Source organism: Scyliorhinus torazame, chromosome 1, assembly GCF_047496885.1.
Source record: "Scyliorhinus torazame isolate Kashiwa2021f chromosome 1, sScyTor2.1, whole genome shotgun sequence".
Classification (NCBI taxonomy): Eukaryota; Metazoa; Chordata; class Chondrichthyes; order Carcharhiniformes; family Scyliorhinidae; genus Scyliorhinus; species Scyliorhinus torazame.
Window position 1 is genome coordinate 198,559,622 of NC_092707.1, and position 19,872 is coordinate 198,579,493.

At 48.8% G+C, this 19,872-nt stretch overlaps 1 protein-coding gene across 2 annotated transcripts in view; it reads right to left on the reverse strand.

Moving 5' to 3' along the window:
- LOC140418355 (ephrin type-A receptor 7-like) overlaps positions 1 to 19,872 on the reverse strand; it is a 906,389-nt gene that overhangs the window by 102,996 nt on the left and 783,521 nt on the right. For both annotated transcript variants that reach the window (XM_072501830.1, XM_072501826.1), the window contains 2 exons: positions 17,791 to 17,899; positions 13,913 to 13,968 (listed from right to left, as the gene is read on the reverse strand). In XM_072501830.1, coding sequence (XP_072357931.1) covers positions 13,913 to 13,968; positions 17,791 to 17,899 — 165 coding nt within the window. The remainder of the gene's footprint in view (positions 1 to 13,912; positions 13,969 to 17,790; positions 17,900 to 19,872) is intronic.

Consider the following 19,872-nt stretch of genomic DNA (forward strand, 5'->3'; position numbering starts at 1 on the left):
TGAGCCAACACAGTTGCATATGGTACAACGCTTCTTTATTTAAACTTACTATTTACAGTTTGGTCTTTGCACTCTGCACGTGGGGGGTTCCCTGCTTGTGGTGTTTTAACAGCTCTTTCTTGTTCCCTTCTCCCCAGACCTACTGACCACCAGGTGTCGTGCTCGTGCTTTTTATATGGTTGGTGTTCTTGTCTGTGATTGGTTGTGGTGTTGTGTACTCTGATTTGCCTGTTAGTGTGTCCATCATGATGTGTGTGTTTGAATATCATGACATCCCCCCTTTTTACAAAGATATGTGCCTACGTGGTGATAAATATGATCGTGTCGTGAGTGCATCTAGGAGTGTGTGTGTGTCGTGTGCAGCATGTGCATATGACGGAACTATGTACATGGGGCGATGTCGGGTGCGTCACATGAGCCAAGTTGTACCATAACATAACATAAATGCGAACGAGAGAAGAAGAAAAAGAAACTTGAACAGTTGTCCAGTCAGACGACCTCTGGAACGATAAACAACAACAGGTTATCATGTAAAATTGTGCAACTTGTTAAACATATGAACGGTATTATAAGTCCAGTCTAATGGGCTTGCGACGAGTTCGGGTTGACCGTCAGGGTGGCACACCACTCATCGGCTGGATTGATGGCATTGACCTTGTTGACATCAATGACGGAAACTCGGAAGGCATCCTGGTCATCTGCATCACTTAACTGGAAGTCTTGATGCGTGGGCTGGACGGTCCTGACTCGTCTGCGAGGTTGTCGAGGATGCGCCGGATCCATGGGTTGAGCGGAACGACAGTGGGCTGCGTAGTGGCCCATCGTGGCACATCTGTGGCACTGTCGGTTTTTTGCAGGACATTGCCCTTTTAAATGTAGAGCTCCACAATTGCCGCACGTCATGACGTCACGGCGTTCGTTGCGCCACTGCGCATGCGCAGTGCGATCTTGCGGTGGGCGCGCCTGCGCAGTGCGTCCCTCGTTGTGGCCGTTATTTTTGGTGCGCACCTGCGCGGGAGACCGCGAAAAGCGCGGGAAGCGGCCGCTGTCGTCCGGGCCGTGGGTCGGGAAGTAATCGACGGCCTGGATGCGTTCGACGTCGTGGGCGGCCTGGCTTGCCGATTCGACGGCTGGGGACCCCCTCCGTGCCAACTCGGACGCCTGAAATCGGGCAAAACGGCAGGTAGCATTTTCGTGGAGGACACAGGCTTCCACAGCAGACGCTAAGGTGAGGCTTTTCATTTTAAGAAGCTGCTGGCGTAGGCCACTAGAGGCAACGCCAAAAACAATCTGGTCCCTGATCATGGACTCTGTGGTGGTGCCGTAACCGCAGGACTGCGCTAGAATCCGGAGGTGCGTCAAAAAGGGTTGAAAAAGCTCCTCCTTACCTTGCAGGCGTTGCTGAAAGAGGTATCTTTCAAAACTTTCATTTACTTCAACTTGAAAGTGCTGGTCCAGTTTGAGGATGACCGTGTCATATTTGGCTTGGCTTTCGCCTTCTTCGAACACCAGTGAGTTGAAAACGTCGGTTGCGTGCGGACCTGCGTAGAAGAGGAGCATTGCAATCTTCGAGTCATCCGAGACATTCTGTTTTTCGGTGGCACGGATGTACAGGTCAAATCGCTGCCTGTAGAGCTTCCAGTTGGTACCTAGGTTCCCCGTGACTTGCATCGGCTGCGGTTTGCCGGTGTGGTCCATGTCCAGAATGGCAGGTTAGTAGGCAGGTATCGATCCACTCCTGTACCATGTGGTGTTGGGTGTTCTGACACACAGATGAGCCAACACAGTTGCATATGGTACAACGCTTCTTTATTTAAACTTACTATTTACAGTTTGGTCTTTGCACTCTGCACGTGGGGGGTTCCCTGCTTGTGGTGTTTTAACAGCTCTTTCTTGTTCCCTTCTCCCCAGACCTACTGACCACCAGGTGTCGTGCTTGTGCTTTTTATATGGTTGGTGTTCTTGTCTGTGATTGGTTGTGGTGTTGTGTACTCTGATTTGCCTGTTAGTGTGTCCATCATGATGTGTGTGTTTGAATATCATGACAGCAGGGACTACAGGGGATGTGTGGGCAGGGTGTGTCGGATGGCAGGTGATTGTGGGAGGGGGGGAATGCAGAGTCCCAGGGTTGCAGACACAGCTGGTTGACAGTCTCATACCCTCTCCCAATTACGTGATATTACACACAATGGCCGATTTCTTGGACCCTGCGGAAGCTGCCCTTGTGGTGCTGTTGGCAGGCTAGGCGGCCAGACACCGGAGAAGACAGCGGCAGCAGCGTCGACAGAGCCACGAGGCGGTGGCCCATGTGCAGGGCTCCACCCCACACCATAAGGACCCGGCTGCCCATCAGGCACTTTGGTGGTGCACTGCAGTACAACCCCCAGACTGTCGCTTGCTTTGTAGTCATCTGCTGTGCCCTCCATATCCTGGCACAGCAGTGGGGCGACGTGCTGGAGGTGGAGGAGGAGGAACACGTGGCTACCTCTGAGAGGAGGACAAGGACGCTCCGGACCAGGAGGGACTGGAGAACGAGCCCAGGGAGGACCTGCAGCACCAGCTAGTGGATGGAGGACAAGCGGCAGGGAGGAGGGCCATGGAGGCCCTCATGCTCGCCCTCTTCACATAGGAGGTGGCCTCGCCTGTCACTCACCCCTCCAACCCCCTCCCCATCCCTTAGCATTCACCCTCCCCTCCCCACATCCCTATTGCCCCACATCCCCATTGACCCCATCCCACCCTCACTCCAGGGTGATGGACGTGTGTCGGCACTGCCAACATGTCACTGTCGAGGTTAGGGGGGTGATGGTAACCCACTGAGAGCTGGGCATTGGTGCTCCTCAATCTATTCCATAGGTTGCCCCCTGCCTGTCTGCTGAGTGCTCACTCACACCCATCACATGCACATAGTGTGCCAGAGGTTGGGTGGGATGGTGGGGCGAAGAGGCACCCAGGACCTCCATGTCCGCGGAGCTGGGGCAGGGGATGGTGCTCAGAAAGAAAGTGCAGAGGTGTCATATTGATCAAGATCTACTTTTTTAAATGCTATGCTCACAGGTTCCCAACTGTCCAAATCCCCCGATGTGCCACCGCACTCTCCCAACCAATTTCCCCATCCCTAAACATACCCTCACCCTCTTACTCCCTGTCCCCCTCCCCCTAGTGCCCTCTCAGTGATCCTCAAGGTGCTTAACCTTTCATGCTCTACCTCTGCACCTAGGTGAGTCCCCAGATGCACATCAGAGGTGGAGGCAGTCTGCTGCTACTGCGTCCTGTGGCCTTTAATGACCCTGGTGAATGTCCCTGGTGCCATCCTGTTCTGGGTGCTGATTCCGAGATGCGCCGATGTCAGGCGGCTGCGTCAGGGAGGAGCTGGTGACCCCTGGAAATGCCCACCTGTGACTGGGACAAGCTCTGCAGCTCCTCAGCTATGCCTGTGTGAGACTGGGAGACCACCCCCAGTGACCAGGACGTGCTCTGGAGGGCGTCAATGGTGCCCACCTGAGAATCAGAGTTGCTCTGCAGCACCTCATCAAGGTCCACCTGGTACTGGTCACGTTCCCCAGCGACTGGAACATGCTGCCGAGGCCCTCAGCCATGGCTGTCACCAACTGAGCTATGCCCTGGATACCTCCACTCATGTTGTCGACGTCGTGCACCAGGTTCTCTACTGTGGTTGCCACCCTAGCAATGTTGGCCTCAGTGCCATGCATTGCCAGCACCATTTCTTGAATCCATAGCCTCTGGGACTCCGCCAATTGGCTATGGACCTGCTGGAGTGTTGCTGACATCCCCTCTGAATGCCTCGGCCGAATCAACTCCGGGTAAACCTGGTCCAGAGGCAGGGGGAGGGGGGAGCATGGGGACCCAGGCAGTTTGGGGGGGGGGGCGTTGGGTGACATGGAGAATATGGGGGGGGGGGTGGAGAGAAGGGGATAGGGAGTATGGGGTGGGAGTGGCGTGGGTGGAACTGCTGGACACGGGTGGGCTGGGGCACAGAACGGTGCCAGCCCCATTCTCGGTGACGCGGGGTGGGGGTGGGGATTGGTTGTCGGAGGTATCTTCTAACGGCACTGGGTGCAGATCTTGCTGGTGACGTTCCCTGAGCTGACGGCTGCTGCCACTTGCTCCCAGGTGGAAATGGTTGCCATTGGCTGACCTCCAAGGCCCCCGGTGGAACAGGGCATCTCGTCTGACCTCTACTGTGTCCAACAATCTGCCCAGGTCGGCATCCCCAAATCATGGGAGCTGGTCCCTCAAGTGGCATGGCTGTGAGCTGAGTGAGGTTGGCTATTCAGGAGCAGTTTAAGTGCTGCTCTCTCTTGTCAGCAGAGGGCTGGCGAGCGGGGTCCCGGTGAATCAGCCAGTGAGACCATCATTTGCGGTGTGAGGCCCGTGGAGCCTCTTAAAGTGGTCCAATTAATGTTTTATAGCGGTAACAGCCTCGCTGGGCCCAGTGTGGTAAGTGTGGTAGCGAGTTCCCGCCTGTTACCAAACTTAAAAACCTTTTGGTTAAATTGCGCCCGGTTCCCATGGAGATTCCCATGTAACCACATCATAAATAGAGTTGGCATCATCAGTGTAAGAAAAGATGAGTTCGAAAACATCTCCCATTAGAAGAGTTATGCACTGTGAAATGTCAGGGCTCTTGTTGGCATCGGGTCACCGCTTGGCGGACCTAGAATTGGGAGATTGGGTGCAGTAATCCAGGACGAAGATAAAGGTTAAACCAAGCAAAACTAGTGGTATACAACAATGGTGTCCCAACCTGGAACTAACAGGAATTCCAAGTCCGGGTCTGGGACCGCATTTAAAAGGCTCGATAACGAGTCCCAGCTGGCCAGGCCTCAGTCTGTTACCATGGTAACTCATATTCCATGAGCCCCACAGGGAGATCAATCAATGAGTGACCCTAGTGATCCTCGTGAAGGTTATCACGTTGAGATTTGGAGGCAGATCAGAGGGTGAAATCCATGTCCCACTCTCCACAAAGCAATGTTTAGATACACCAATACACTAAACCTTTACAACCCTCTTCCTGTTCTGTGATAGCTATGCTGTGGAGATGCCGGCATTGGACTAGGGTGGGCACAGTAAGAAGTCTTCCAACACCAGGTTAAAGTTCAACAGGTTTGTTTGGAATCACTAGCTTTTGGAGCGCAGCAAAAGATGACAAGAAAATGGAATTAAATACAGAAAAAGCAGGAAATACTCACTGACTCTGAAAGCATCTGTGAACGGGGGGGGGTGCGAGAGCAAGCAAGAAAAACAGCGAGTGTGCATGAGAGTGGGTGAGAGAGAGAGAGAGGGAGAGAGTGCATAAGAGTGAGCAAGAGAGGGAGAGGGAGAGCGCACGAGAGTGAGTGAGAGAGAACGAGGGGGAGAGAGAGTGCATGAGAGTGGGTGAGAGAGAACGAGGGAGAGAGAGAGTGCAGGAGAGTGGGTGAGAGAGAGCGAAAGAGAGAAAGAGAGAGGGAGCAAGAGTGCATGAGAGCGAGCAATAGAGAGCGAGAGTGTGCGAGAGCGAGCAAGAGAGACCGAGAGAGAGAGTCAGAGAATGAAGAGATGGAATGAGGCAGCAACTGGTCTTTCAGGTTACCTGTCACATCTCTAATGTTTTCCAGTTCTGATGAAAGGCCATTACCTGAAAGGTTAACTGTTTTTTCTCACTCCAGAGATGCTGCCAGACCTGCTGAGCGTTTACTGTTTTTATTTCAGATGTTGAGCATCCCCAGTATAATGGGCGGGATTCTCCACTCCCGCGCCGAAGTGGCCACGCTGTCGTGAACGCCGTCGAGGTTCACGACGGCGCAAAACGGCCCCGATCCCGACGGATTCAGGCCCTGACAATGGGCTAGGATCGGGGCCGCGTCATCTACACGCGCCAGGCCTTGTCGCCCGCGTAAAGGCGGCGCCGCATAGACGACACGGCCGGCGCCGCATAACTGGCGTCATCCGCGCATGCGCGGGTTGCCGTCCTCTCTAAGTCCGCCCCGCAAGAAGATGGCGGATGGATCTTGCGGGGCTGCGGAAGGAAGGAGGTCCTCCTTCAGAGAGGATGGCCCGACGATCGGTGGGCACCGATCGCAGGCCACCCCACATTTGAGGTACCCCCCGGTGCAGGATCCCCCCTCGCCCCCCCCGCAGGCTGCCCCCCCAGCGTTCGCGCGCTGTTCCCAATGGCAGCGACCAGGGGCGAGATTCTCCGACCCCCCCCGCCGGGTCGGAGATTCGCGGGGGCTGGCGTGAATCCCGCCCCCGGCGGTTGCTGAATTTTCCGGCACCGGATATTCGGCGGGGGCGGGAATTGCGCCGGTTGGCGGGCCCCCCCCGCGATTCTCCTGCCCGGATGGGCCGAAGTCCCGCTGCTAAAATGCCTGTCCCGCAGGCGTAGATTAAACCACCTCTCTTACCGGGAGGCAGGAAAGGTCCCAGAGGGCTGGAAAGTAGTGAATGTAACACCGCTGTTTAAGAAGGGAGGGAGGCAGAAGACGGGAAATTATAGGCCGGTTAGTCTGACTTCAGTCATTGGTAAGATTTTAGAGTTTGTTATTAAAGATGAGATCGCGGTGTACTTGGAAGTGCATGATAAAATACGACTAAGTCAGCCTTCTGCGGCAAAGAGTTCCACAGATTCACCACCCTCTGGCTGAAGACATTCCTCCTCATCTCTGTTTTAAAGGATTGTCCCTTTCGTCTGAGATTATGTCCTCCGGTTCTAGTTTTTCCGACAAGTGGAGACATCCTTTCCCCGTCCACTCTATCCAGGCCTCGCAGTATCCTGTAAGTTTCAATAAGATCCCCCCCTCATCCTTCTAAACTCCAACGAGTCCAGACCCAGAGTCCTCAACCGTTCCTCATACAACAAGCTCTTCATTCCAGGGATCATTCTTGTGAAGCTCCTCTGGACCTTTCCCAAGGCCAGCATATCTTTCCTTAGATACGGGGCCCAAAACTGCTCACAATACTCCAAATGGGGCCAGACCAGAATCTTATATAGCCTCAGAAGTACATCCCTGGTCTTGTATTCTAGCCCTCTTGACATGAATGCTAACATTGCATTTTCCTTCCTAATTGCTGACTGAACCTGCACGTTAACCTCAAGAGAATCATGAACAAGGACTCCCAAGTCCCTATGTACTTCTGATTTCCTAAGCATTTCCCCATTTAGACAATATGCCTAAATTCCTCCTTCCAAAGTGCATAACCTCACACTTTTCCACATTGTATTTCATTGCCCACTCTCCTAGTCTGTCCAAATCCTTCTGAAGCCCTCTTGCTTCCTCAATACTACCTGTCCCTCTACAAATCTTTTTATCATCTGCAAACTTAGCAACAGTGCCTTCAGTTCCTGCTTCCAGATCATTAATGTATATTGTGAAAAGTTGTGGTCCCAGCACAGACCCCTGCGGCACACCACTAGTCACCGGCTGCCATCCTGAAAAAGACCCCTTTATCCCCACTCTCTGCCTTCTGCCAGTCAGCCAATCCTCTATCCATGCCAGGATCTTACACTTAACACCATGGTCTCTTAACTTATTTAACAATCTCCTATGTGGCACCTTGTCAAAGGCCTTCTGGAAATTTAAATAAATCAGTTCACTGGTTCCTCCTTGTCTAACTCCCTTGTTACCTCCTCAAAGAACTCTGACAGATTTGTCAGACATGACCTCCCTTTGACAAAGCCGTGCTGACTTAGTCGTATTTTATCATGCACTTCCAAGTACTCCGCGATCTCATCTTTAATAACAAATTCTAAAATCTTACCAATGACTGAAGTCAGACTAACCGGCCTATAATTTCCCGTCTTCTGCCTCCCTCCCTTCTTAAACAGCGGTGTTACATTCACTACTTTCCAGCCCTCTGGGACCTTTCCTGCCTCCAGTGATTCCTGAAAGATCACCATCAATGCCACCACAATCTCCTCAGCTATCTCTTTTAGGACCCTGGGGTGGAGTCCATCCGGTCCAGGTGACTTATCCACCTTCAGACCTTTCAGTTTCCCCAGAACCTTCTCCTTAGTGATGGTCACTGCACTCACCTCTGCCCCTGATTCTTCTGGAGCTCTGTCATCCCACTGGTGTCTTCCACCGTGAAGACTGATGCAAAGTAACTATTCCGTTTGTTGCCACTTCTTTGTTTCCTATTATTACTTCTCCAGCCACGTTTTCCAGTGGTCCAATGTCTATTTTTGCCTCTCTCTTACCTTTTATATATTGAAAAAAACTCTTCCTATCTTCCTTCATATTACTAGCTGGCTTGCACTCATATTTCATCTTCTCTCCCCTTATTGCTTTTTTAGTTGTCCGCTGCTCGCTTTTAAAGGTTTCCCAATCCTCTGGCTTCTCATTAATCCTTGCCACTTTGTAGGCTCTTTCCTTTGCTTTTATGCTGTCCTTCACATCCCTCGTCAATCATGGATGCCTTGTCCTCCCCTTAGCATGTTTCCTTCTCCTTGGGATGAATTTCTGCTGTGCCTCCCGAATAACCCCCAAAACTCCTGCCGTTGCTGTTCCACTGTCTTCCCTGCGAGGCTCCTTTTCCAATCAACTCTGGCCAGCTCCTCCCTCATGTCTTTATAGTTACCCTTATTTAATTGTAATACCGTTACATCTGATTCCAACTTCTCCTTCTCAAACTGCAGGGCAAATTCTACACTGTTTTCTAAGGGTTCCTTCACTCTAATTAGGGGCGGGATTCTCCCAGCCCCACTCCGGGCCGGAGAATCCCCGCAACCGCGCCACGTGGCCGCCACGCGATTCTCCACACAGCGGAGAATCGGTGCCATTGGCGCTGGCGCGTTTGGCGCGGCGCAGGTCACGGGCCACTCTACGCGGCCGGGCTGTTGATTCTCTGGCCTGGATGGACCGAGCGGCATCTCTAAAAAGGCAGAGTCCCGCCGGTGCCGTCCACACCTGGTCACAGCCGGCGGGAACTCTGCGCGTAAGGTCGGGGGGGGGGCGGCCTGTGGGGGATGGGGGCTCCGACCCCGGGGGAGGGCCTCCGATGGGGCCTGGCCCCCGATCGGGGCCCACCAATCGGCAAGCCTGCCTCTCGCTCCCCAGGCCTATTTTCTTACGCGCCGGCCCCTGAACTCTCGCGCCATGTTGCGTCAGGGCCGACACGTTGAGGGAGGCCACCGCGCATGTGCGGGTTGGCGCCGGCGCCATGCGCATGCCCTCGTTGACGCCGGTGCCACTGCGCATGCGCGGGCTGGCGCATCGCACAGTTCCCGCCGGGATGGGAGGCTGGAGCAGTGTGAACCGTTCCAGCGCCAGTGCTGGCCCCCTGTAGGGGCCAGAATCGGTATTCCTAACGGCCCGTTCACGCCGTCGTGAATCGCGAAGGCGTTTCCGACGGTGTGAACACTCTGCCGCCGAATGGCAGAATCCCGCCCACAAGTCTGCCTGATTACACATCACCAAATCCAGAATCGCTTGTTCCCTCGTGGGCTCTGTCACAAGCTGCTTCAAAATAACAACTCTTAAATATTCCACAAATTATTTTTCTTGGGATCCACTACCAACCTGATTTTCCCAGTCCACCTGCATATTGACTTGGAACAATATCACCATTCCTGTCGCTGGGTCAAAATCCTGAAACTCCGTTCCTAACAGCAGAATAAGTGTACATGCACCAGATGGACTGTTCAAGAAGGGAGCTCATCACCAACTTCTCAAGGGCAACTAAGGATGGGCAATAAACGCTGGCCTAGCCAGCGACACTTATATCCGGTGAATGAATAAACAAAAAATATCTCCTTCGTTGACTCAGCATAAATTCCTTAGGTCTCTGCTTTGGCATGTTAATGGCACTATATAATTGTAAGTTAGTTGTTGTCAGGAATGCCTTCCTTGAAAGTTCTATTCCAGTATTCTCAATCCCTAAAGAGCAGCTCTTTCAAAAGCTGCATTTACCTTGAGTGACTTCTAAAGCTGCTTCTTCTTCATTATCCTTATCTTTTGCTGCTCAGAGTGCTGGAAAGTGCTCAGGGTATGAGCTTGCACTCAAAGTTGGTGAGATTAACCTGTCAGCTAAAATCCCCCATAGAATTAGTCTTATTAAAACAAACAGAAGTGCTGATATCAGCGCATGTCTGAATCATTAGAGATCTTCACATCAAACCAATTCCTGGTAATGGACAACGAGATTTCTGCCGCTCAGTTAGACAATCAGTTTTTTACACCAGTATAGAGTGCACAATGGAGCTAAATGGACTACAAAGTAATGGGGAGGCACCACAGCACATTGCCAATGAGACACTGAGTAAGAAGTCTTACAACACCAGGTTAAAGTCCAACAGGTGATCAACCTGAGGAAGGAGCTGCGCTCCGAAAGCGAGTAATTTGAAACAAACCTGTTGGAACAAACCTGTGCCCACCCCAGTCCAACGCCGGCATCTCCACATCATTGCTTTTGACAGGTAGGGGATTCGGTGTTGGTGATGCGCTGGAATCACGCCAAGATGTACAACACAGGGTTAAACTAAGAGGTGGATTCAAGGCCGGCAACAGAACCAGGGGCACTGGAGAGAGGAGCGGTATTTCAGGCAATAAGAAAGCTCGAAGAGACACCTGGGGCTGGGTAGGTAGGAACTTGGTGATGTTGGGAGGTAGGCATGGGAAGGGACAACTGAAACAAAAGACACACAACGATTCTTTGCTAGGCCTGAACCATTCGGTGCCACAAACAAACATTTAAATTACTTACTTTTCAGAATCTCTTCCAAGTCCCTCACACTTGCCGCTACATTGGTTATATGGAGAGCACAAAATGGCTTCCCCACTCAGGCCTTGGGTAAAAATTACACTCAGGCCCACAATGACATAAGCAGAGCCCAAACTGCATATTTAATTGAAGACCATTTAAGTAGGCCATTTAGGACTAAGGTAACAAATCATTTCATAACTCAGAGGTTGGTAATTGTTTGGAATTCTCTGTGCCTGTGGAGGCTGAGTCATTGATTATGTTCAATAGGAAGTCTTACACCAACAGGTTAAAGTGTTGGACTTTAACCTGGTGTTGTAAGACTTCTTACTGTGCCTACCCCAGTCCAACACCAGCATCTCCACTTCATGATTATGTTCAAGGCTGAGATTGATAGTTTTTTAGAGAGGAAAGACATCAAGGGATATGGCGATAGTGTGAGAAAATGTAATTGAGGAAGAAATTAAGCCATGACCTGATTGCATGCTGGTACAGGCATGAAAGGCTGAATGGTTACTCCTGCTTCTATTTCCTATGTTCCTATATTTCCAGCTACCTTTTAGTGAGTGTGTCACACTCCTGTTAAACACAATAGCTTAAAATTACAACCTGCGGGAATGGAAGATGAAGGTTGCTTCACTGACTTAATTACTCTGACACCTACCCCTTCCTCAACAGACATCCCCAACCTCATTGTTGGTGGAGCACAGCACATCTGTGCAAACAACAAAGCTGACACATTTGCCATTATCTTCAGCCCAAAGCGCTGAGTGAATGATCCTTCTTGGACTCTTCCTGAGGTCCCCATCAGCACAGATGCCAGTCTTCCGACAAATTAATTCACTCCACATGAAATCAAGAAAAGGATGAGTGCACTGGATACAGCAAAGGCATGGGTCCAAACAACAGGCTGGCTGGAGTTTTGAAGACTGCTCTAGAACTATCCATACCCTAGCCAAGTTGCTCCAGCATGGTTAAAACACTAGCATCTACCTGCCAATGTGGAGAATTTCCCAGGTATGGAGTTCAAAGAAAACAGAAGAAATCCAATCCAGACAATTGCTACCTCTTTCGTCTACCAAAGTGTTGAATCCAAGAAGGTAAAGTAAGTGAGAGTGACTGCTTTTGATATCAAGGCAGCACTTGACCGGGTGTGGCAGCAAAGAGTCCCAGCAAAATTGAGGTCAATGGGAATAAGAGGAAACCTCTCCAGTGGCTGGAGTCAACGCCCAGCACAAAGGAAAATGGTCGCTGTTAGAAAATGAGTCCTTTGTGATTGACTCCATTCAGTCAGGATTTCAAAAATTGTTGTTGAGCTTCATCCGAATTCTGAATTGATGGGGTCGTCTAGTTTCTTACTCCTTTCAAAGTTCATAACTTAGACCTCCAGGAGCGAAGCTGACTGACCACCAACAATCCCCATGGACTTCTCAGGAACCTGGCGAGGAGGTGATCAATCAGAATTCTCAATACTCTCAGTATTGCTACCCAGTTTTAGTCTTCATATTCCGAAGAAATATATAGATGTATTGAAGAAGGTACAAATAAAATGACGAGGAAAATGTAGCAGAACTGAAAGATTATTTATAGGAAAGAGGGGAGGATGTTGGCGCAGTGGGTAGCACTGCTGCCTCACGGCATCGAGGGCCTAGATTTGATCCCGGCCCTGGGACACTGTCTGTGTGGAGTTTACACATTCTCCCCGTGTCTGCGTGGGTCTCACCCCCACAACCCAAAGGTGTACAGGGTAGGTGGATTGGCCACGCTAAATTGCCCATTAATTGGAATTAATTTTTTTTTAAATTAATTTGGGCAGGATTTTCATGTACTACTAATGACTACCCCTGCCATGGGTTCCCCGGCGGTGGAGGTTTTGAACAACGGGAAGCCCCGTTAAAAGCGAATCAATGGCTGGCCCCCTCTGTCGCCGTAAAGCATGGCTGGGGCTCTTTGCTCTAGGAAAGAGAAGGTGGGGGGGATGACCCATACAGGCTTTTAAGATTATGAAAATATTTGATAGGATAGAAGTAAAGAAGATGTTTCCACTTTTGTGTGGAGACAAAACGAAGGCCCATAAATATAGGACAGTCACTAATGCATCCGATATAGAATTCAGGAGCAACGTTGTTACCCAGAGAGTGGTTCGAATGTGGAACTTGAAACCGCCAGCAGTAGTTGAGGAAAATAGCGCTGATACATGTGTATGTAGGATGAAGACAAACGTACAAAGTAAAAAGAAGCAGCATACGCTGACAACACAAGATAAACTGTGATGGAAGCGAGCTTATGTGGAGCAAAAATAGTGGCACAAACCAGATGGGATGAATGACCTGTGTATGCTGTAATTTTTATGCAATTCTATGTAAAATGCATTTGACACATGGCATGACACAAATTCTGCAATCTTATCAAGATTGATATCATCGAGCAAGAGAGAAGTCATTGGGGGAAGAAACACCAACAGAAGTTGTTTTCAGCAAGGAATCAGTCAACCATCCATTCCTCACAACTGCAGTCAAATAACCATGGTTGCACAAAACATATAAACATTTTAGAAAATAAATTTAGAGTACCCAGTTCATCTTTTTTTCCAATTAAGGGGCAATTTATCGTGGCCAAACCACCTACCCTGCACATCTTTGGGTTGTGGGGGCGAAACCCATGCAAACATGGGGAGAATGTGCAAACTCCACATGGACAGTGACCCGGGGCTGGGATCGAACCCAGGTCCTCGGCGCCGTGAGGCAGCAGTACTACCACTGCACCACTGTGCCGCCCATAAACAGATTTTAATTAGAGATTTACTACTGTAAGTCAACTGGTTTAAGAAAATGAAAGAAAACTTTCTTTTACAGCAAACACAACATCCAAATTACTAAAGCCTGCAGTGATCGACTATAGAAGGCTCAACAGAAAAATTCATGGTATGACTTGCCTGAGGCATCCAGTTCTTATAGATGTACGATTGCTTTGTGCTGCCTGTGCAGGAAGCATGGTTAATGGGAATATGAAGTTGTCAATTCTACAATCTCCAGTGCTCTTTATTACAAACTCACCAGGGTAACTGTGCTTCAGACAGGAGCAATTGTATTGACAACCACACTGACAATTCCACCCAGGAGGTGCACCATTAAAACAATATTATGGTACCATAGTGTTGTGAAATGCAACCTGTACATCTCGTTAGTCTTGGGGTGGTACTTACAATGGAAGTAAAGCTCCTCGTCTCCATCTTGACTGGCCTTGCTGTATCCACAATGTCTGAAACAAATGGGATTCAAAGTTAATGTCATGTATATTTAGACCAGCTACAACCAACTTAAGAAATTCAAAAAAAAGTGATTATAAGTGCTTCTTGCAGCCATTTCAACTCTTCTTTTTCTGGGCACATAGGAACCAGGGTTGGCTATTCAGCCCCACAAACCAGTTCCACCATTCAATTAGATTCTGACTGATCTAGATCCAAGCTCTACTTACTTGCCTTGATTCCAGAGCCCTCGGTACACTTACTGACCAAAAAATCTATTGCTCTTAGCATTTAAAATTTTTACTGAACATTTTCGGAGAGAGAGAGAGAATTTCAGATTTCCAGTATCCTTTCTCATAAGCTCTAATTTTAAGATTTTACCCAATTGTTCTGTACTTCCCCACCAAAGTAAATAATAGCTCTTTCTGTCTACCCTGTGTACCTCAATTAGATTATCCCTTAGTCTCAGATACTCAAAGAGAAAGAAGCTGTACAACATGTCCACACAATTTGGCCCTTTTCACACTGGTGGTCATTCTGATATATGTGCCCGACACCTCGCTGCCTAATATACCTTTCCTCTGGTGTGGTACCAAGAACTGAACACAGTGCTTATAAAGTGTTCATACAGCTACTTGGAATGTACAGCACAGAAACAGACTGGTGTTTGTGCTCCACACGAGCTCCTCCCATCGCTTGTTATGGCACCCTAACGTCATAACTTTCTATTCTTTTACCCTGTGTGTGTTACTCTAGCTCTTCCACAAATGCATCTCTACAATTTGCCTAAACAGCTTCACATGGTGAGGAGTTTCACATTCTAACAACTCTGGGTCAAGAAGTTTCTCCCAAATTCCTTATTAAGTATATCAGTGACATTTTAAAATATATACATGAACCGAAAGCTTTGGGCTTCCTACAAGTGGTAACATTTTCTCTACCTCTACCTTTTCAAACCTTTCACAATCAAGAAGATCTCGATCAAGTCACCCCTCAGCTTTCTCTTTTCTTGAGAAAATAGTCCCATTCTGTTAAATTTTTCCAGCGAGACATAACCTCTCATCATCCTTTATGCATCTTTCTTCGGTGTTTTATATCATTTGTACAATATCCCCAAAGTATGTATATAGTACTCCTAGTGAGGTCTAACCAAGTTTACATGAAATGTTAAACTAACTCCTGTTTCCCAATGTTGTCACTACAGAAATCAGTCTCAGTGCTTTGTCTGCTTCTTAATGCTCTGATTAACATGTGTTGCTACTTCAATGATTTGTCGCTCTGTATGCCTATGTACCTTTGCACCTCAATCCCGTTCAGACTCTTATTTTCCAGGGAATATGTGACCTCCTGACTCTTCCTACCAAGGTGCACCATGATACTACTGAAATTCATTTTCTAATTACATATCCATCCTCCAAAGTTTAATGTCTTCCTGCAGCTTGTCACAGTATTCCTCATTCTTGGCAAATCACCCCTATTTGGTATATGCAAATTTTTAAATTATATTTTTAATTCCTGTGTCCAATCGGTGTAGAATAACAATTTGCCAATTCTCCCTGTATCACTGCACTGGCTACAGCTTTCACAGACTTCAGTTATTTTCCACTATTTCATCTAAGTAATTATTACTCACATCTGAATCTAGGTGAGGATAATTGGGAGGCAATCTGCCATGCACATATCCACTGATGGCCCTTTGCAGTCAAGAGCAGGACCTCTGGGCAATCCTCTCCCCTTTTACTCCCTGTATTTGTTGCAGCGAATCTCACCATACAGCTCCAAGCTGCACCCTGACTAATGCTTAGCTTGTTCAACACAAACTGTACACTGATTCGGGGCACTTCTTGTCTTCAGAGCAGTACTTTTGTGTCAAGTGTCAGTGCAGCCCTGAAGAAGAAATCCATACTTGATCTCAATCAGTGGCTCCCACAGGAGAAAACATTATCAGGTCAACTCCATTGAACTTTACATCATAAATGATGCATTTGTTGTTGTCCGACAACTCAACTCTCTCCCCATGGCTTCAGAATTCCTTGGATTCGACTAAACAGTGAATCAGAGAAGGATTACAGCACAGAAAGAGGCCATTCCATCTAACTTGTTTTTATCTGCTATCTGAAGAGCAACTCACCTCGTCTCACTCCACCACCACCCCCCACGCTTTCTCCGTAGCCCTGCATTTTGTTTCAGATAATTGTACCATTCTCGTTTGACAGCCACAGTTGAATCTGCCTACACTACACTCTCAGGCCGTGCATGCCAAATCTTAACCACTCGCTGTGTAAAAACATCTTTCTTCATGTTACTATTGCTTCATTTGCCGGTCACCTTATCTGGTTGCCCTCTGGTTCTCCACCCTTCTGACAGCAGGAACAGTGTCTCCCTATCTACTGTGCCCAGACCTCTCATGATTTTGAACAGCTCCAACAAATCCCTCTTAAACTTGGCCAGAATCCTCCAGCCGTTGGAATTCTCTGTTCCCGCCGGCAATGCACCCCTCGCGCATAGGTTTCCCGGAGCCGTGGGGTGGCTTCAATGGGATATACCATTGACAAGCGGCGGGAGGACAGAATCCCGCCACAAGCAAATGTGACCGAGAAGCCAGAAACCAGAGAATCCAGGCCCTACTCTTCTCCAAGGAGAACCGTTCCAGCTTCCCCAATCTGTCCACGTAACTGAACATCCTCACCTCTGGAATCATTCTCGTGAATCTTTTCTGCATCCTCTCTAAGGGCTTAGCATCCGGCTGGAATTATATAAAGATATTCTCTGATGCCGATCACCATCTTCCACTGTCCTCTCCCGCATATCAGTTTTGGTATGTTGAGCTGTCAAGTGTAAAGCTGCTAGAGATATAGTAGAGAAGAAGGCCGTTCCGCCCATCGTGCCTTTTCCAGCTCTTCAAATGCACTATTCTTGCAAGAGTTAAGCAAGTTCTGCTGACAGAAAGACCCAAACTGCTTCCGCAAGTTGAGAGATGCCTTGATAAAACCAAATTACTGCGGATGCTGGAATCTGAAACGGAAACAGAAAATGCGGGACAATTGCAGCAGGTTTGACAGCATTTGTGGAGAGTGGGGAGCCAGCGTTTCGAATCTGGATGACTCTTTGTCAAAGCTTTGTCAAAGCGTCATCCAGACTCAAAGCTTTAGCTCCCTACTTTCTCCACAGATGCTGTCAGACCTGTTGAGATTGCCCAGTATTTTCTGCTTTTGTTTGAGAGACACCTTGTGGCGCTGAACGGTTTCAAGTTGCTCACTTGTAATAGCTCATTTAGATTCTGAGCAAACCAAAGTTGAAATTCATTAAATTACAACACTAGACAAATTAGCAAAATACTTCAATGTCAATCTTTATACTTTATGACAGGGAGAGAAAGGAATGGAGGATTCCTGAAACAACATACTGAAGGTAACACAATGATATGCTTCAAGTATTTCATTGCTGGCTACGTGACATGTCATCTGCCTGCCACGTGTTCAGTATTTCAATCTGGTGAATTGCCTTAAACATTGCACAAATACGTTTATACAATATCCTCCTCCTAATGCACAATGACTCCAGCAATTTCAAATAGTCACACGGTCAATTCAGCTGTTTCTCCAATATGAAGACATGAGGTTGGATCAGCAGTTGGGACAGAAAAATCAGTTATCACTTGAGGTGGGGAGTTAAGGAAGGTGCAGTGCTCTTACAGCACTTTCTCTAGATTTTTTGGGAGGCAAGTATTAAGCTGATAAGGAAGTGTGCAATCTCTCTCGTGCCAGGCCAAGTCGCATTATCACCCTCCCCTTGGGGCCGGCACAGAAACAGGCCCCAGTTCCAGGGGCATCTACCTTCTCCAGATGACAAATCCGAAGACCATGGACACCAGAACAATCAAGCCGGCTACCGAAACCACGGCGATGACAATCACTGGATTTTGCTCGCTGGACGCCATGGCAACTGTAAAGAGAAAACAGAAAGCGCAGAATGGTACGTTAAACGTGCACCGGCATTGTTATAGAAAACCAAATGATGTACTAGCTGAGGAAGTAAATTTGTTTTAGTTTCATTGCCGGTTGGCCTAAATAAATTGCAAAGTTACTGTAATGCCATTTGAATGAGTGGCTCTGGGGATGCAGGAGGAGCAGAGCTAGAATGAATCCTCAATTAAAAAGTCACTTTAAGACACTTGGAACAGTAACTGAAGGTAGACCTCAAGGGGCGAGCTGAATTCATGTGCTCATGGCAACAACGTTTTGCATCAGCTGTTCTTCGCATTTCTCCCCGGCTATCAATCCATGAAGCAACCAACGAGAAAGGTAATAACATCATTTAAAACGCAATCAGTAGCATAAGCCATATCACTTGCCTTTATTAGCCAAGTCATAGAGTTTAAGAGCAGGGAGGTTATGCTGCAACTGTATCAAATGTTGGTTAGGCCACAGATAGAGTATTGTGTGCAGTTCTGGAATCCACATTACGGCAGCACGGTAGCACAGTGGGTAGCACTGGTGCTTCACAGCTCCAGGGTCCCAGGTTCGATTCCAGTCTGTGCGGAGCCTGCACGTTCACGTTCACCCCGTGTCTGCGTTGGTTTCCTCCGGGTGCTCCGGTTTCCGCCCACAAGTCCCGAAAGACGTGCTATTAGGTAATTTGGACATTCTGAATTCTCCCTACCTGAACAGGCCCCAGAACGTGGCATCTAGGGGCTTTTCACAGTAACTTCATTACAGTGTTAATGTTAGCCTACTTGTGACAATAAAGATTATTCTTATCATGTTATGAGAGTAATGTGACAGCACTGGAAAGAGTGCAGAGGAGATTTACCAGAATGTTGCCTGGGCTGGAGAGTTTTAGTTGTGATGAGAGATTGGATAGACCTGGATTGTTTGCCTTGGAGCAGAGGAGACTGACGGGGACAAGATTGTGTTGTATAAAATTATGATGGCATAGATAGATTAGGCAGGTAGTAATGACCAGGGGACATAAATTTAAGGTAAGGGGCAGGAGGTTTAGAGGGGCTGTAAGAAAAATCCTTTTCACCCAGACGATGGCGGGAGTCTGGAACTCACTACCTGAAAGGATGGTGGAGGTAGACCCCTCATAACATTTAATAAGTATTTAGATGTACACTTGTGTTATTGAGACACACAAGTCAGTGTCATGACCAGTGGATGGGTTATGGGTGGGTGTTGCAACACGATTGGTCACGCTGCTCCTGCGGTGGCCACGATCGCGGGAGGAGAGCCGGCTTTTATTTTGAGAATGGCATCCACGTTAAAAACGTCCGCTGGTCTGGCGGAGAGGGCAAATCAGCAATGGGATTGGTCAGCGGGATAGAGAGAGAAACTTAAATGTCCACGGCTCGGGGCTCACCCCAATTTGTGTGGAGACGTCCAACCAAGCGTTGGCTGGTGTCTGGGACCTTTTGTGCTGGGTGCTGGGGGTCAGTGAGACCTGGCAATAGAGGGGAGGTGAGGCCACTCCATCCCCACGGTTGGGAAGAAGAACCCCCTCCCCCTTGAATATTGTGATCCAATTCCCGCTGCATCTGCTCCAGAGGCTCAGAGTGCAGCTCCTCTCCCCTCCCCCCACGCAGCTCCTGTCGGTGATTTATCTGGGGAAATGAGGCCGTGCAGGCCCGAGAGCTCATGAAATGAATGAAATGAAAATTGCTTATTGTCACAAGTAGGCTGAGAGGGGCCCTTGTGACTGAGAGCCATCCCCCCCCCCCCCCCCCCCACCCCTCCATTCAGAGACTTAGCCCCTGGTTTGTGGTTTGGTTCTGGGGGGGTTAGTGGGCACCAGGTTTTATTTTGGGGGGGACTATATATGGTAAAGCTCTGGACTGCACTGAGCGCCAGGCTTGGCAATGACAGTCAACGTGGTAATTCCCAGAAGTTGTGGCCACGGCTTTTTGCATTTTATTTTCA